The sequence below is a fragment of the Numenius arquata genome, chromosome 20, assembly GCF_964106895.1.
Source record: "Numenius arquata chromosome 20, bNumArq3.hap1.1, whole genome shotgun sequence".
NCBI classification, from domain to species: Eukaryota; Metazoa; Chordata; class Aves; order Charadriiformes; family Scolopacidae; genus Numenius; species Numenius arquata.
This window is the reverse complement of record NC_133595.1, coordinates 8,704,193-8,722,231: the sequence shown is the minus strand read 5'-3', so window position 1 is coordinate 8,722,231 and position 18,039 is coordinate 8,704,193. Positions and strand designations below refer to the sequence as shown.

The 18,039-nt window shown below is 61.1% G+C and overlaps 1 protein-coding gene across 6 annotated transcripts; it reads right to left on the bottom strand.

Annotated features, from left to right (window-relative positions):
• Positions 1-2,787: 2,787 nt before the first annotated feature.
• KCNAB2 (potassium voltage-gated channel subfamily A regulatory beta subunit 2) lies at positions 2,788-16,524 on the bottom strand. 6 transcript variants are annotated; one of them, XM_074161493.1, is made up of 15 exons: positions 16,448-16,524; positions 16,109-16,150; positions 6,752-6,795; positions 6,341-6,378; positions 6,136-6,215; positions 6,014-6,058; positions 5,835-5,879; positions 5,719-5,762; positions 5,519-5,605; positions 4,371-4,456; positions 4,031-4,151; positions 3,809-3,903; positions 3,481-3,601; positions 3,304-3,392; positions 2,788-2,877 (listed from the first exon to the last, which is right to left on the bottom strand). In XM_074161493.1, the coding sequence occupies exons 1-15, from the start codon at positions 16,522-16,524 to the stop codon at positions 2,788-2,790; spliced, it is 1,104 nt and encodes a 367-aa protein (XP_074017594.1). The 6 variants fall into 6 exon arrangements, with proteins under 6 accessions (XP_074017594.1, XP_074017590.1, XP_074017595.1 ...); XM_074161489.1 differs by lacking the exons at positions 16,109-16,150; positions 16,448-16,524 and adding exons at positions 5,202-5,246; positions 12,260-12,480; XM_074161494.1 differs by lacking the exon at positions 16,109-16,150.
• Between the last annotated feature and the right edge of the window lie 1,515 nt (positions 16,525-18,039).

Here is an 18,039-nt window from a genome sequence, read left to right as displayed (position 1 = left end):
AAGGTGAGCGGCTGTTGGGGGGAGAGGGCGGGGGTCCTGCCGAGGTGATGTGGTGGTGCTGGGGGGGTCCCAGCTGTGGTCACTGCCCCTGCACGTGCACAGCACACACACACACGTGCACACACACACACACGTGCACACACACACACGCAAGGTCCATCACCGGCCAGTGGCCAGCGAGCTGCCCCCTCCCCAGCCCCAGCTCTCCCCCACGCTCTTGTGCACACACAGACAGACATAAACGTGTGTGTGTGTGTGCACATGTAGATCTATATCTTAATTTTTATATGGTTGCACATACACATACATATATGTACATATATCTAACTAATCTGCACAGGTATGTATGTATATGCCTCTACAGATATACATAGATGTTTATAACTCTATATGTATACACACACGTGTAGATACACATAGAATTGTAATTTTTAGATACGTGTGTGCATATATATCTAAGCATAAATAGGTATAAATAGGTATTGATATATAAATGTAGCTAAAGGTATAGGTATTTAGGTACAGCTATATCTATGCAGGTATATAAAATATCTAAATATTTTTATACACAATGTATTTGTTACTAATACGTGTGTGTTCCTATGTATACATATGCTTATGTACATATATAAGTAAATATATAGGGGGTGTGTATATATAGGCACAGTGATGGGTAGATAGGCATAGATATTTATGTAGGTATGGATGTATAGATATGGATTGACATAGATGTATCCACACATAGAATCAGAGAATTGTCGAGGTTGGAAGGGACCTGTAAGATCATCTAGTCCATACACATAAATAGATATTTGTAATTTATATACGTGCATATATATACACATACATATGTAGGTATCTATATGTCTACATATATCTTTCTATGGATATATAGGTATATAGATCTCTGTGTGTATATATCCACAGACACATATATATGTATTTGTCATTTTTGTATATTTTACATAAGTGTAGATATAAATAGGTAAAAGTGTATAGATATAGCTATACATACCTGTGTATACACAGATAGACATCTATATAGATATGCTTGTAATTTTATACATACATATGAGCATATATGTGTTTATGCATACAAACATGTATGTATAAATAGATATATAGATAAGGGTCTGTAGGTAAAGATACAGCTAAATCAACATATCTAAGGGGTGTGTGTGTATGTATATGTCTGTGGGTGTACACACATATACCCCCTTGCCACGTGTTTATGGTAGGGATATGACTGTGTCTGTAGCTGTATCTACATATGTAGTGGATAAGCACACACATGTATATATACACGCCTATGCATAGAGCTACGGTTTTGTACACAGATTCATATAAATTCATAATTTTTATGTGTGCATGTATAGGAACGTGTGTGTGTATGTGTATATATATATGGCCATAGAGATATATAGATCTTGGCAAAGATCAGTGTGTTTTTGCACACGGGGAGAGACAGCACACATAGATATAGACAGATATCTGTAGCTGTATCTAAATCATAAATATGTACGTCCATGTATATGTAGGCCTGTGTTTATATATATGTGTGTATATATATATAAATATATATATACACACTCATATATAGGTATATAGTTACATATATATAGTTATATATATACACCTATATATATAGTATATAGTTATATAGCTAGGTACTGATGTAGATATATCGGCACATATATATGTATATACATATCTATCTGTATATACACACATTTATTTATGTATCTATTTGTAATTTTCATGTGTGCATATATATATAATACAAATATATATGTAGCTACATCAGTGTATTTACAGGGATATGTACATATCTATATATCTACATATATGGATATATACATATGGGTATATATATGTGTCTATATACACAAACACACATCTGTATTGGTGTGATGTATACATATTATATATGTAGATTTTATAGATGTGTGTATCTATAGCTCCATACATATATCTATATATCAATGGGTATTGATACCTATATAAAGATTGGTGTAACTATAGGGATAGGGGTAGAGATGGATGGGGTAGAGATGGATCTGTAGATGTATGTGTATGTACACATGTGGGATTTGCGTACGTGTATGTACACACATGTGATTTGTGTGTGTGTGCGCATATAGGTGCATCTATACGTGAATACAGCCAAAGGCAGGTGTAGCTCCACCATCACACCCACCCATGGACCCGCTACAGATGTGTGCATGTGGGGGGGGGGTATAACGTGTACGGACAGATGTATATCCATGTGTGTCTGTGCACACACACTCACACATGCACACACTCGTGCACACATGCTCACACTCACCCCCCCACCCTGAGCCCAGCCCCCCCCACCAACAGGGCACCGTGCCCCCCCACCCCACTGGCCCGTCCCCCGCAGGCAGGGCAGAGGCGAGGGGCCGGGGCACCGGCTGGGGAACAGCTTCGTGTTGTCGGGCTGGGGGGCGTACAGCACCCGCTTGCGCCTCCCCCCCCTCGCAGCCCACCCCGTGCCCCCAGCCACACAGCGGGGCGGCAGCCACGCATGCAACGGGTCCCCGCGCCGCGCCGGTGGCACCCGCGGCGGCTCGCTCCCCGCCGGCAGCCGTCCCTGCGCCCCACGGCCGGGTCCGGAGGCAGGGGTCCGGTGGTCCGGGGCAGCGCGGGCGGGGGGCGCTGGCTCTCGGCTCTCGCGGTGCAAACCACACTCTCCACTTGGCTCCAACAAAGCGTTAAGCAAGCGAACGGACGGGCGGCCAGGGCTGCGCGGCGCGCTCGGGCGCCCGCTTAGGATCGGTAGTCCTTCTTGCTGTAGGGTTTGTTGCCCAGGATGCTATCGATCTCGTGGACGATGGAAGACGACAGCTTGGGAAGGACCTGCGGGGGAGGCCGTTGGGGGTCAGGATGGGGACCCTGGAGCACGGGGGAGGACGCGGCCGGCGGTGGCATGTGGCCGTGCCGCACTCACCGCCTCCACCCTGCCACCTCCCTGCTCCCGGCCCCCCCCCTCCCCGCCGTGGCGTGATGACCCAGTTGGGGAGAGAGGAGGCTGGGCTCATCCCTGCCCTCCCAGCCCCGTCTCGGCTGCTTTACATTGAGCAAAACCCATAATTTTTCTTTCAAGCCAGGTTTGCAACCTCCTTTTCCGACACCGCGGTGCGGCAGCGAGCGTTGCAGGACCGGGCATTGCAGGAGCTCCCGTGGCAGGTGCTGCCCCGTTAAACCCCATGAGCGGGGTCTGCTCGCTGACCCCCCCGCCCCAGTGAAGCCCCCCCCAGTACCGGCGCGGTGGGGAGCACTGACCTGTATTGCTCCGATGTTCTCCATCAGCTGGTCGGCGTTGGAGGCTCCCAGCAAGACGGAGCTGACGCCCTCGTTGCGCAGGCACCAGGCTGGGGAGAGGGGAGAGCAGAGCCTGAGCGTGGCCCGGCCGCCCTCTCTCCTCCCCCCCCCCCGCCCCGCATCCCCCCAGCCCCTTACCGATGGCGAGCTGGGGTAGGGTGCAGCCCAGGCGCTCGGCGATGGCCTGCAGCTCCTTCAGCTTCGCCTGCTGCCGCCGGCCCTCCTCGCTCAGGATCTTGTCCTTCAGCCACTGGTATCCCTGGAGGGGGGGGGGGGCAGGAGGGGGGATCACAGTGGGATCTGGGTTATTGTGGTGGGATCAGGGTGTACCGGGACCTTGCATGTCCCCAGACTCCCCGGGTTATGGCTCCTGGACCTCTTGCTCCCATGAGGACCTTGTGACCCCAACCCTGCTCTGCCCGTCCCGTTGTGACACCCCCCCCGGCCCAGCTCCCTTCGGGCTCACCTTCAGCGAGGCGCGGGAGTAGGGGGGGATCCCCCCGTCGTACTTCCCCGAGACGATGCCACAGGCCAGTGGGGACCAGGTCATGGCTCCGACACCTGGGGACAGAGCAGGGCGGGGGCTGATGCTGCTGTCCCCCAGCTCCCCGGGCACCACAACAGCGCTGGGCTTTGGGGAGCACCGTGCTTTGGGGGGGGGCTGGACCGGGACCCTCTGCCTCCATACCTATCTTGTGGAAGAGCTCGGGGAGCTGCACCTCCACCTTCTCCCGCTGGAACATGTGGTACTCGGCCTGCTCGCAGATCGGCGGGATCAGGTTGAACTGCCGGGCCACCGAATATGCCTCCTGCCGAAAAGCCGGGACCCTCAGCATCCTCCCGACCCTCCCACTGACCCCCTCCCCGAGCCCCCCCAGCCGAGCCCCAAGAGCTGCCCCAGAAAATAATTAAGGCTCAAGCGCATCTGCAAGCACTTGGCTCCCGCCAGCTGCTGTCTAATTAAATCAGTGTCACCGGCGGCAGCGGGGCTGCTCTGCCGCGGCCCCCCCGGCCCTCCAGGCCCCTACCATGATCTCCATGGAGCTCCAGCGCGAGGTCCCCCAGTACATGGCCATCCCCTGGTTGATGACGTGGGTCATGGCTCGCACCGTCTCTGCCGGGAGGGAAGGGGAGAGCGGCAGGCAGGGGTTAGCGGGGTGCTGCGCCGGCGGGGGGGGGGAGGGGGGGGCTCGTGCTGGCGACGGCTGGCGAGCATCCTGCCCCCCGATGCTGAGGAGCTGGGCTGTGTCTGGAGGATGCTTTCAGAGGAGCAGGATGGAGACCGAGGGAGCAGTTGCTTGGGACGTGCCGGGGACCACGTCCGACTGATGTGCCGCCGGTGATGCCGGGGCTCCTGGCACCGGCCCCACGCCCTGTGGGGTACCAGCACCGGCTCCGTGCTTGGCACCATGACCCAAAGCATTGCCCGTGTGCCGAGACCCGGGAGCGGGAAGGAGGGAACCCCAGACCCCATGCAAGGGGTTTGAAGGGTCTCTGTGGGGAGCCGGCCCTGAGCCATGCGGGCTGGGGCCAAGCCAAGGCGCTCCTGCAGCCAAAGGTGGGCAGCGGGGGGAGCGAGGGAGGGGACCCTGCCGTGGTCCCAGCATGGCTACAAAGGGTGCCCCATGGCAAGGACCTGGGGAGGCTGGGGACCCTCTTTGTTTTTCTCCCCTTTAACCATAAGATGGTCTGAAGGGGCCGGGGCGGCGGTTTTGGTTGTGCTGCTGCTGCCTGTGCATTCTACGCCAGGGTTTGCTTGGGGCAGGGGGGGGCACAGGGGTGGAATCACAGAGGAGTGGGGGGTTCTGCCCCAGGAATGGCCGCTGGGACGCAGGCAGCGGCCGGCGGGCAGGGAGTACCTTCTACGATGAAAGTCCTGGATTTGGAGGAACTAAATGGGTCCCCTGGTGATAAAAGAGAGATTTAGAGAGAGCGGAGTTGGCTGCTGCCGGGATGGGGGCAGCATTCTGCCACCAACCCACCCCTGCCCTGGCCCCAGGGGGGTCCCGGCACCGGGCTGGGGGGCGGCAGAGGCTTAACCGTGGTGTGAGCGGGCAGAGAAGCGGTTTCTGCTTGGGAAGGGAAAAAGCCCCTGAAATAAAAGCCTGGCACAAACTAACCGTGACGGTGATGAAAGGCGTTGGGGAGGAGCGCGGCACTGCGACGCGGCACCCACCTTCCATCGGCGTGTTGGGGTCGGGCCGGTTGGCGAACACCACGTCCACGTACTCCAGCTGCAGCCGCTCCAGTGACGCCTTCAGACCTGCCAGAGCAACGGGACTGTCAGGGCACCGGGCTCCGTGCCACCAGCCAGTGAGGAGCCGGTGTGGGCACAGCCTGGCACTGGGGCCGGCAGCGCCCGGAGATCATCCCTACCTTCTATGATGTGCTTTCGGGACAGACCCCGCTCCGTCTCGGCCCTGGAAAAGGAAAGGTGGGTGAGAGCCCGGCGTGGTCCGGCCGCTCTGCCGCGGGGCGGGCGCGTTACCTACTTTCCTCCCCAGAAGATTTTGGTGGTGATGACCAGGCTGGACCGTCTGCAGGGAGGAGGAGAGAGTCAGTGGCGATGGCGCCCACAAAGCCCTGTGTGCCCTGCCTGTTCCCTGCCCATCCCCTGCCCATCAGCACCGTGGTGATGGAATTTGCCACGCAGGAATGAAGTCGGGCTTACCTCCACCCTTTCTTCTTGATGATGTTCCCCAGCACCACCTCGGCCCTACAAGACAAGGGGACATCAGCTGCCGGGGCGCAGGGTGAGGCCCCCCTGAGTCACCGCCATAGAGGGGTACCTACTTGCCGGCGGCGTAGACTTCTGCCGTGTCGAAGAGATTAATGCCATTGTCGTAGGCTAAAGTCATCAGCTGTTCCGCCATCTGTGAGGGGGGAGCGGGGAGGGTCGGTCGGGGCAGCGCACGCTCAGGAGCACGGTGAGCTCCGGCCCCGTGGGCTCCCCACTCGGCTTGGGAAAGACTGGGGAGGGACGGGGCCCGATCCTTACCTCGTCTGTGATTTGCCCTCCAAAAGTCACCCATGTCCCTGCGGAGGAGAGAGGGTGCAGGCATGGTGAGCACGGTGAGCACCCAACGCTGCTGCCCCAAGCCCCCCCCATCCTCCCCGGCTCCCCTGGCACATCCCTGGCACACGGCGGTCACAGTTGGCCCCGCCGCGTGCGGCTCGGTGCTCCCAGCACAGCCCGGTCACTTCCCATCACATCGGAGGAGAAAGAGAGAAAATAATTTGACAACTTCTGGGCTGCGTCTCAAAAGCGCCGCGGGGCAGGAGGAAAACCCTTTCCTTCCCTTTGCAAAGCGTCGCCGGGGCAGGCGGGTGCCACCCTCGCCGGGGAGCACTGGCACCAGCCGCAGGATGGAGGGGACGCCGAGGGGCTGCGGCAAACCCTGGCACTTACCCAGACCCAGGCAGGACACGCGCAGCCCAGACTTCCCGAGGTTCCTGGAAGACAGAGACCCGTTAGGAAAACCGCCAGAAAGCCCCAAAACCACCGTCTCATGCACCCACGTGCCACCGAGCGTGCTGTCCGCGTGGGCTGGGAGGTGCGGTGGTGGTCCCAGGTCCCCACCTGGTCCCAGTCTCCATCCCCATCCCCATCCCTGCCTGGGACGGTCCCGCAGCGAGGGTCCCCCCCCATCCCGGGCCAGGCATGCCGCGGCTCACCGGTGGCACGGACAGCACTGGTGGGTCATGCTCTTTCCTAGACACAAAATAATTGCTGGGCAGTGGGCAGTGACCTCGTTAAAGTGGCTCCCCATGATGAGGCCGGGGTGTCCGGCTCCCCTGGCATCGCTGCCGGCAGAGGGGGACGGGGCAGGAGCAGGGGGAGATGGCACGGCAGCAGTCAGGCCTGGAGCATCCCACACATGGCGTGAGCTGTGCCCGTTCTCTGCGGTGTGGGACAGGGCTCGCATGGGGAGAAGGTGCTAGGGAACAGAGCGGTATCCCGGAGAAATAGAGCACCCCTGAAAATTTTGCCGGCACAAGGAGCCGGAGAACAGCTTTCGGGAAGGGGGCCGGGCTGGCAGACGCCTTCGCCGTGGTGATGGAGAGTCAGTTTCTTGTTAAAAATGACAAAGGCTCGAGAAACGAGCGTTAAAATAAATAAAGTGTAGGTGAGCCGCGGCAGCTCGCCCGCGCGGGTGTCGCGTAGCAACCGGGAGGCACCGCCACCGCCGGCACCGCGGGCACGGGGAGCGGGGCCGGGAGCAGCCGCGGTCCCGGGGCAGCGGTGAATCGCCGGCTGAGCCCAATTGGGGCATCTTTCTTCCGTGCCGCTGCGTTATTGCCCAACATCTGGAGGCACAGGCGCCCCCCCCCAGCCCTGCGTTAGTTATTTTTAGAGCATTTCACGGCGGGGAGAGGCTGTGGGGCAGCGGCGGCTCAAGACTCCATGATGAGGGGTTGCGGCAGGGAGAGGGGGGCACCAGCCCCGTCCTGGCCATCCCAGGCTGCAGGGACACTGCTGGCATCCCCCTGGGTGGGTGGGCACAGGCAGAACGTTGCTTATCCCGGTTTTTCTGCCTGGCTTGCCTGGTCGCACAACGGGGACGCTGGTGGATATTGGGGGAGGCCAAGCATCCCCCCCCGCACTGCGCCATGGCCTTCCCGTCCCGTCCGATTGCACGGAGCATCCCCTGTAACACTGCCCCCCCCAGCCACTGGCGGGGACCCCCGAGCTGGTCACCCACCGCCTGGAGAGGGTGCCCCCCGGCGCGCTCCTCCTTGGGATGGGGATGCAACCATGGGGCACGAGCGCTGAGACCGGAGGATGCCACCGCGTGTGGCCCCAGCGCCGCTGCCACAAGGGTTTGGTGTTCGAGAGCTGGATGGGGCCATCCCGGCCCCCTCCCCAGCGCCCGGGCGAGGGGACTCGGCTGATTTGGACGATGATGGTGGGTGACGGCTGGGCTCATCCCCGCGCGCTGCCAGCCTGATGCGCTTTGTGCCTAACGCCCGTCACATCTGGGCTGCAGCGGGGGCTCGCAGCAGCTGTCGGCTGGACCATGGTGTGCTCACACAGCCTGGGGGGAGCCCCCATCCCCGCGCCTGGGTGCTCGCTCAGCCCAGGAGAGGGAAGCCCCCAGATCTCTGCTCCAGTGCCAGGGACGGGGAGCGCGTGAACCCGGTGGATTCTGGCTGGGGGTGGGGGGGCACAAGGTGCACATGGTGCCCTTTGGTTCCAGACCCACCGCGGGCAGCCGAGCGCCGAATCCTGGCTCACAGCTCTGCACACGCTTGGCAGGGCGGCGAGTCCGTAACGATGCCATGGCAGCCCGTGGATTAATGCGACTCTCAGACCGCCCCCCCACCGGCTCGGCAGGCGCTGGGGGTCCTACTAATCCTACCCCAAATTTTAGGGTCCCTTTCCGCCCCCCATCCCGCAGGTTTGACAGATGAAAGCCACCCCGAGCGGGGAGAGGAGCGAGCGGTGAGGAAGGCGACGGAGGCGCACGGTCAGCACTTTTGGCACCGAGAAACGCACGGAACGGGACGCGAGCTGGGGATTAGGGGGGTGCAGCCCCTCCAGACCCCCCCAGACCCTCCCGCCGCCCGCTGAGGACCGAGGAGGCAGCTCCGCCTGCCCCGGCAGCCCCCGTTCTCCTACCGGTACTTCATCCCCGGCTGCTTGCCGCTGGACTCGCTGGAGGAGGGGGCGTTCTGCACCGAGAGCTGCCCCAGGCTGCGGGCCACCATGGCCACCGCCCGGAACTTGCCGCGGGTGCCCAGGCTGGGGCTGCCGGCATTCTGCCGGTTCAGCCGGTCCTCCGCGCTCCGGCTCTTGATGCTGTGCTCGGAGCAGACGAAGGAGACCTGCATGCTGCTCCGCCGGGCCCCCGCGCCAGCTGCCTAAATTTAGCCGGCGCCCCGGGGGAGGCGGGGAGCTCCTCCCGCCCCCCGCTCCGCCGACGTGACGGCGGGGGCTGCTCCGGCACCCTCCTGCCCTCGATATTCGAGGAGCTCAGGAAGCGAGAGAGCGAGCGGCGCCCGGAGGGGCGGGAGGGGAGGGGAGGGGAGGGGAGGGGGGCGGCGGGAAGGGGAGCGCCGCAGCGGGGGCCACCCCCCCCGCCAGGCATCCCCGCCCAGCCCCGGTTTGGGGCGCAGCGGGGGGCTGAGACCCCCCCCGGGGCGAAGGAGCCGCTTGGTACCGCGCTGCTCAGAATCCCTCTTCCCCACAGCATCCCCCGCATCCCTCCTCCCCGCAGCATCCCCCCCCCCCCCCCCAACTCCACTCCTCCTCACAGCATCATCCCCCCCTCCCCACCGCATCCCTCCCCAGCGGCGGATGCGAGTTCGAAACAAAAATCTCCCGGCCCGAGAGAACGAAAGAGCGGAAGCCGAAAATACATAAAATATTTGCTGTCCCCTCCTCAAGTCGGCTCTCACTCTCACATATGAATAACATAAATTGTTAAAGAGGAAACACCTGATACTCAGAAAATACCAGCTTCTGGGAGGAAGGAACTGAAAACTTCCCAACCTGCTCCAACCCCAATAATCTGAAAAAACCCCACACCGATTTCAAGGTTTTTTGTGGGGAAGGATGTAGAAGGACTGGGATATTCCCCCCCAGCTATCAGCAGGGGCTTATTGTCTCTCATGGCAAAAAAAAAAAAAATATGAAAGAGCAATCGTTTTATTTTGAGCTCAAGATCACAACATGTTAGTAAAACTGTTCTTGGGAAAATCTGAGGCCAATCAAATCCACACTCAGTTTTACTGTAATTATTTTGTTAAACACAATTAAGTGTTTAACATGTAGTTAGAAATAGAGATCCTCTCGCTTTTGATGAGTGAGAGACAGATCTTTAGTGACACTGATCCTTCACCAGCTCTGGTACCATTTTACCCTTAAAACCGAGGGAGGGGAAGTGAGGGGCTGCCGGAGCAGGACCGGTTGCCCTCCTTGGAGGGCGACATGCCCCCCAAATTTTATCCAGCGCAAGCCAAGAGGATGGAGGTGAAGCTCGTTGGCATCTCCCACCAGAGGAGGGAGGCGAGCCGGCCGTGGGACCGCAGTGACCGTGGGACTGCAGTGGCCGTGGGACAACAGTGGCCGTGCCCCCCAGGTAAGGAGCCGGGAGTGGGGCTGGGGCTCGGTTTGCGGGGGAAATCATGCACGTTCGGCCCTGACCTAATGCAAAAATCTTGTAATCTCCTCCGCTTCCCTCTGCCGCAAAGCTCCTTAGCCGGGTAATCCCTCCGGCTCTGGCACCGGGGGGGAGGGGGCTGGTAGCAATTGGCCGCTCCCCAGAGGAGGAGAAACCCCAGAGATTTGGGGGGTACAGCCTGGGGCAGGTTGTCCCCCCCCAACCTGCAGCAGGCTGGTGCCTGAAGGAGCGTCGCTGGGGGTCCCTGTGCCAGCCTCAACCCATCAATAAATAACCGCCCCATGAATATTAGATGGGCTCCTGCCACCGTGTAAATGTTACCTCTGCTGTTGGGAGCCGCGGGCAACCCGACCCACGGCACCGCGCGGCAGGAGCCGGCAGAGCCGCCGGCCCCGGGGCTTTGCTGCAGCTGGGGGGCCAGGGGCACCTCTGCATTTGATGTCACCAGGCTTTTGGAAGAAAATGTTAAGGCACAGGTGTAAATATCCCTACAGAAAGCTTAATTTTGGGAGCACCAGGGAGGATGAGGGAGGATGAATTCTTACACCCAGGGTAACCCAGGCTGGAAGGGACCTCGGGAGAGGTCTGCTCCAACCTCCTGCTCCGAGCAGGGTCAGCTCTGGGATCACACCGGGTCGTGCAGGGCTTCCTGAGGTCTGGTCTCGATGGATGGAGACCTCACAGGCTCTTGGGGAAGCCTCCTCCACCGGCCAGAGGAGGAAAAGCTTTTCTATCAGCATGTGAAACCACTTGACTCTAGATATTTGAAATCATGAGACAAATGTGACCACTAGTGGCCTTTGAGACACTTCTCTTTCTGTGAGAAGAGGGGAACGTACACCCTTGGTCTTTGGAGGCAGAGCTTTGTCACTAGACTGCTCTATGGTCCAGTCTGTCCTGAGGGAGCTATTCCAACTAATATAAGGTATTTCTGGGAGGTGAAGCAAGGAGGAGTCGTTTGGCTGGACCCTTGTTGAAGGGAGCAGACAGGGATTCAGGTTGCCCAGAGAAGCTGTGGCTGCCCCATCCCTGGAGGGGTTCAAGGCCAAGTTGGAGGGGGCTTGGAGCAACCTGGTCTGGTGGGAGGTGTCCCTGCCCAGGGCAGGGGGTGGCACTGGGGGGGCTTTAAGTTCCCTTCCAACCTAAACCATTCTGTGATTTTCACAGAGGGGAAGAGTTGCCGTCCCCAGCCCCACTGTCCCCAGCCCAAGCCTGAACTGGGTTATTGGGGGTGCCCGACCCCCCCGTCGCATCGCCCACCTGCGCTGCTGGGGGAGAGCGGGAAGAGACGTGCTGGGCAAATTGGCCTCAGAGGAGCCGCAGCCAACTCCCCGGCCCGGCCTCCCAGCACGGGTGGGTAACGAGGACAAAAGTCATCTGAAATCCTGATACCCCTCGCGTTGTGCCGCGACCTGCATGCAAAATTAATGGAGCGCCAGCGCTGCAGCCAATGCTTGTCAGATACAGCATCTCCCCAGCGTCTCGATCCAACCGCCTCGCCTTTAAAAGCAGGGAGTGTGGCTGCTCTTGCAACCTCCCGACAGCACAAAGGGAAATCAAGTGAGAAGCTCAAAAAACATCGACCAAGCACGAGGTGACGGCGCTGCCCCTCTGCTGCACACACCAGGCGATGGCCTTCCATGCCAAGGGCTCCTCCCGGCCTCGGCGCGGCACAGGGAAAACGGTCAAATCCCGCAATCCAGGTGTAAAACCAGCGCTAAGCAGCGTCCCCTGCTCCGTCCCCACACCTCGGGCCGTGGTGGCTGCCCCGGCCGGCACCGGCGCTGCCTTACCTGTACTTCATGCCAGTGGTGCGGGCGGTGCCGTCGGCCAGGGAGAGCCCGTGCATCCGCAGGAACTCCTCCAGCGTCTTCGCCCGCGCTGCCGCCCGCACGTCCCGCAGCCGCCGCAGCTCCAGCCCGTCTGCCGGCCGGGGGGCCGGGGGCAGCCCCCACTCGGGGGGGTGCCGGCTGGCCACGCTGCGCAGGCTCTCGCTGTACGTCATGGAGAGCATCCCGACGCCCCAGCGTGGGCTCCGCCGGCCGGCCCCGCTGCCGACCCCTCAGCGATGCTATGGAGAGAGCTGGGAAAGCGCCCGCCACCACACCGAGCTCTGCCGCTGCCCACGGGGGAGCCGTGCCCGCGCCGCCATACCGGAGCCCCCGCGGCACCCACCCGTGCAGGGATCCACGGCGGGTCTGCGGCACGAGGAGGGAAGGGCAGGAGCCCTGGCAAAGCCAGTCACTTCAGCGGAGCAGAGCCTTGGCGGCGGAGCCGAGGAGCGAAGGTGGGGAGGCGACAGCAGTGGGGGCTGCGGTGGGTGCCCACCACGGCCACCCTGAGCCTGGCGACCTGCTGCAGCCCGGCACGTGCCCCAGCTGCCACAGACCAGTGCCGAGTGGGGTTCCTCGGGGGTCAATACTGGGACTGGTGCTGTTTAACTTCCCTGTTGGTGACATGGACAGTGGGATTAAGGCGATTTTGCCGATGACACCAAGCTGTGTGGCGCAGTGACACGTGGGAGGGACAGGATGCCATCCAGAGGGACCCGGACAGGCTTGAGGTGGGCCCGTGTGAACCTCATGAAGTTCAACAAGGCCAAGTGCAGGGTCCGGCATAAGGATCGGGGCAATCCCAAGCATAAATCCAGGCTAGAAGGAGAATGGATGGACATTGGCCCAGGTTGCCCAGAGAAGCTGTGGCTGCCCCATCCCTGGAGGGGTTCAAGGCCAGGTTGGAGGGGGCTTGGAGCAACCTGGTGTGGTGGGACGTGTCCCTGCCCAGGGCAGGGGGTGGCACTGGGGGGGCTTTAAGTTCCCTTCCAACCCAAACCCTTATGTGACTCTATGGTTTGCATCCCAGCCCTGGGAGCTGGCTGGGACGGGATGAGCGGTGGCACAAGCGCCGCTGCTGAGAATCTGGCACCGTGTGCCAGCGGGTGGGAGAGGTCAGGATGGGAAAGGTGTCCCTGTGGGGCTCCCAGCAGAGGGTCCCTGGGCGCCGGGTGCTCGCCGGTGGCTGCCATGCCTGCAGCGGGCTGCCGCAACCCACGCCACCAGCCCCCAGCCCCCCCAGCAGCCCCCCAGCAGGCACAGGTTGCCGAAAATAGCCTGCCGCAGAGCGGGCTCCTCACACGCCGGGCGTGCTCGCCACCGCCATGGCTGGGATCTCACCCGTGGTGACACCGGCATCGATTTCCCTGCCACTCTCTGCAGTGTCCCTCGCACTCAGTGTCTGAAAGGAGCGGGGACCGGGGCCAAAACCGCGGCGCTGGTGCCGAAGTGGCTGCCGGGAGCTGGAGTGCGCCGTGCCAGAGCTGCGGCCGGGCTCCCACTGGTGGTTTTTTCTTTCCCTGCCAGGCTCGGATTTACGGGAGCAGGAGCCAAAAGCAAAGTGCACTTTCCCGTCAAGGTGTGACCTCAAGAAAAAAAGAAGAAACCCTGGGAGATGTGAAGCAGCAGCTGGTAAGGGGTGACTGAAACCCTGGGGAGCTCCTGCGATACCCAACGCTGCCGAAGACCCTCCTGCCCTTCTCCTGCCCTGCACCAAGGGCTTGGGAATGCAGGGAGACATCGAAGGGGACCCCTCTCCTGTGGCAAAGCCAAACTGAACCCTGGCCACCAGTCTCCTCTTCCCGCCGTGCCGCAAAGCCAGAGTCCGGAGCCAGCTCCAGCCCTTCTCTGCCGCTGGTGAGTTTAATTTGGGCAGCGCCGGTGACTCCTGCCGGGCATGGACACAGCTCCCAGCCCTGGGGGGATCCCCTTGTTCCCATCGGGACCCTCTCACCTCCAGTGGGATCCCTTTGCCTGACAGTGGCTGGGAAAAGCTTGATCCGGCTGCACCGCTGCTCTACAGCTTCACCACACTGCCGCGAGACGGCTGCGGCACACGGAGCCGGGGTTTGGTCTGGGATGCTTTGGGAAAGGGGGTGGGAACCCACCAGCCCCCTCATTTTGACACCTCCCTGATTTTGGGCTGAGCAACGTTACCGGGCGGCAGAGGGTTCGTCCACGGGCTGTTCGTTAGAGAAATCCCGATGCTGCCCCAGGGACGAGGCAGGACGGGGGCTGCAGCGGGGGCTGCGGGAGCTGCCGAAGCCCAAGCAGTGCCGTGGCCAAGCGGGAGAGGCTGGTTTTGGGGAAGGAGCGGGGATGGGGATGGGACACAGGATCTGTGGGATGACAGGGGACCGTTACCGCGTGTCAGGGGCACAACAAGTGGGTGACAGCCGGGTGCGCAGGGTGGCTGCTTGGAAAGGCGTCCCTCCAGCCCCGCTCGCCAAGCTGGCAACTTGTTGGCAATCAACAGCCTGCCTCGAAAAGACCCCAAATCAAGGAAAAACCTCCCCAAGCCAAGAAATCCCGCATCACCCCGCACAGCAGACCCTCCCTGCAGCCCGTCCCCGCTCGCCGGCCCCGACTCACCCGCGCACCGGGGACGCTGCTCACCCACGGCAGAGCTCTGGGCGGCCGGGCCGCCCCGGGGCAGATATAAGAGAGGCGGCCGCTGGGTTTTTTTTGCATTAGGGGAGTGTCGGCACTCGGCGTCCAAAGCAATTGGCGGCTGCAAGGGGCCCCCCCAGAGCCCAGCTTTCTCACCGCGCTCCATTAGCCCTATTAGGGGATTTTCTTCCTCGCAAAGGGGAGCTAAATTATTCATGGCCGCTTCGCTAAAAGCCCGAGGATGCGCCGCTGCTTTATCAAACCTGGCATTGCTGCCTCCGCCCGCAGCCCACCCTCGCCCCGCGGGGACGGGTCCCATGCCACCGGCGTGCAGAGCGGCAGGGACAGCCGCGGGTGCCGGGGACCATCGGGGAGCAGAGCCGGTCCCCTGCAGCGGACGCAGCCCTCCCCACGGTCCCCACGGCGGCAGGATGGGAGCTGGGCTGTGGCAGGACCGAAACATGGACTCGTGTGGGCAGGAGCCCCAAAATGGGGTTGGGTGACACACACTGGTGGCAGCTGCCTGCAGGCAGCCCGTGGGCAAGCTGGCTCCTTGCCCATCGGCCTCGGCAGCCTTTCCCACCAGACGTGTCCAGCGGTTCCGCTGCGTGGCCGTGCCTGGCCGGTTTGGCAGCCAGAACCCACCCGTGCCTCGGGCTCGGCGGTGCCGGTGGTGGCACATCACCGGGACAGGCACGCTCGCGGTGCCGCCAAGCCACCCCAGTGCCGGCCAGGATCTCCTCCTCCCACCACACGTGGAGATAGAGCAGGGAGGCCACGGCTCCCTCGGGGGGCAGCCCCCCGTCCCCCACCCCACTGCGGCGAGGCCGGACCTGAAGTGCCTGGGAGCAGGGCAGCGGCTGCTGGCACCGTGTGGGAAAAGTGCCGCCTTCGCTTCAGATGGTAAAAGGACGGGGCTGGGGGGAAATGCGTTGCCTTCTGTACCACTTAACGACGCTCCTCTTAATGGAAGGAGCAGCGGAGCTGCTGGCCGCGTTCCTGGAGCTGCCCTTGGGAGAAGCCAGCGGGCTCTTCCCGGCGCAGCGTCAGTGCGGGACGCTCCCCCCACCTCGAGCCGAGCCCCGCACCCCCACGGTGGCTGCCCCCCACTAGCCCTCTGGCCATGCAAGGGGCTACTGGGGCTTCGGCCACATCTGCTTGCCCCGGGGGGGATTTTGGGGAGGGGAAGGGCTGGGTTACCTGTAGAACTGGAGCTGGCGCTTGGGGCTCCCGTACCTCGCACTTCCGACAGCAAAGGGGAGAGAGAAGAAAGATGCCACAAACCCCGTTAGAAATGTGAAGCGGGACCGGGTGGCAGAGCCGGCGGCCACAGGAAGGGTGGGGGGCACCAGCAACGCTCCCCGAAAGTACCCACTCTTCCCATAACAGGCATCGGTGCCCAAAAATGCTGCTGCTGCCACCTGGGTTTTTACAGTCCTAGAAATTTTTGCCCGAAGCGTGCTGGGGTGGTTTTGGGGTGCCGTGGCCCCAGGTTTGAAGCCCCACAAAGTCCCCCCCAGTGCCACCCCGTACTCTTACCTGTAAATCATCCCTGGGGAGCCCGTCTGCCGCAGCGAGAGTCGCGCCGGGGAGTCAGTGGTGGATTCGGGATACATGGAGCCAGCCTGGGCTCCCCGGAGCCGCTCGCCGCCTCACCCCTGCCACAGGGGAAGAGAAAAAGAGGAAGAAACGTGAGTTTTTGAGGCGCCCGCATGACGGTGCTTCCTGTTGCAGGAGCTCGCGGGCCGGATGGGCGTGCGGCATGGGCAGCAGCGCAGGCAGCGGTGCAGGCAGCAGCGGGCAGGGCACGGCAGCCCTGCCAGCCCCAAACCCCAGGGCACCCACCCAGGGCACCCACCCTGACCACCACCCCCCCACCCCCCCCATTCTATCCCTGCCCTGTGCTGACCCCCAGCTCAGATGCTCTCCCCAAACTTCTGGGGCTCCCGGGAAGGGCAGAGTGGGGCTCCTTGCTGCCCACCTCGCTGCCCACTTTGTTGGCCACCTCGCTGCCCACGGGAGGCGAGCAGGGCATGCCACGGGGCAACCCAGCTGCGGCAGCGAGGCACTGACCCGTGCCGTGGAGGTCTTACAACACATCAGGAAATGGTGAAGAAATGCAGCCCTGAAAAATTAAACATTTTGCTGGTGTTTAACACTAAAGCGGCCCCCAGAGGGTCCCTCCGCAAGGGACAAGCCAGGGAAAGGAAAATGGCTCGGCTTTTCCCGCAGCCTGCACGTGAGTGTGTGAGCGGGGGTGCAGGAGCTTGGAGGGAAAGGGGGGGCTCACTCCCAGGAATCTGACCCTCCCTGTCCCCATCCCCATGCCAGGGGGGCATCCAGCGTGACTCCCTAGGGAGCCGTGGTCCTGCCCCCACTCCCCATCCTGCAACACCGTCAGCAGTTTCCTGTATCACAGAAAACCCCCACACTTCCCGACAAAACTGGGGCTAAATTTTAAATTTAACCTGTCTTTCTTTAGGCCCATGAAATACTGCAGGTCATGAGCTGTTTTTTTTTCCTGGATGGGGACTGAGAGATGTCCTGGCTCCTTCCTCGGCTGCCCTGGGCACAGCGGGAGCGTGGCCTTCCACAGTGTGCTCATGTCCTGGCACGCATCCTGCCTGCATCCTGGCACAGCCTGCCTGCATCCTGCATCCCCCCCACATCCCAGCATGGCGTGTCTGCATATTGCATCCTGCCTGCATCCCAGCAGGGCACGCCTGCATCCTGCATCCCTCCAGCATCCTGCATCCCTCCAGCATCCTGCATCTCCCCTCCCTTCAGCATCCTGACCCAGTATGCCTGCATCCCGCATCCTTCCTGCATCCCTCATCCCTCCAGCATCCTGCATCCTGCATCTCCCCTCCCTTCAGCATCCTGGCCCAGAATGCCTGCATCCCGCATCCCTCCCACATTCTGCATCCCTCCAGCATCCTGGCCTGGTGTGCCAGCATCCCGCATCCCTCCTGCATCCTGGCCCGGCGTTCCCGCATCCCGGCACAGCCCCTGCAGCCCACGCGGCCCAATGGCAGCAGCTGCGGCAGCCGAGCCCGTCCCTGTGGAGCCGCCCGCCCGCCCACCGCAGCCCCCGGCCCTGGTGCAGCCCCGGTGCAGCCCCGGTGCTGAGC

Bases quoted from the DNA above. Each gene is read 5' to 3' on its own strand.
- KCNAB2 (XM_074161489.1), bottom strand. From the start codon at position 12,480: ATGCTCTCCATGACGTACAGCGAGAGCCTGCGCAGCGTGGCCAGCCGG. The intron at 6,796-12,259 runs GTAAGGCAGCGC...TCTGTCTTCCAG, and splicing joins ACCACTGGCATGAAGTACAG to GAACCTCGGGAAGTCTGGGC. The intron at 3,904-4,030 runs GTATGGAGGCAG...CTCTGTCCCCAG, and splicing joins CGAGCTCTTCCACAAGATAG to GTGTCGGAGCCATGACCTGG.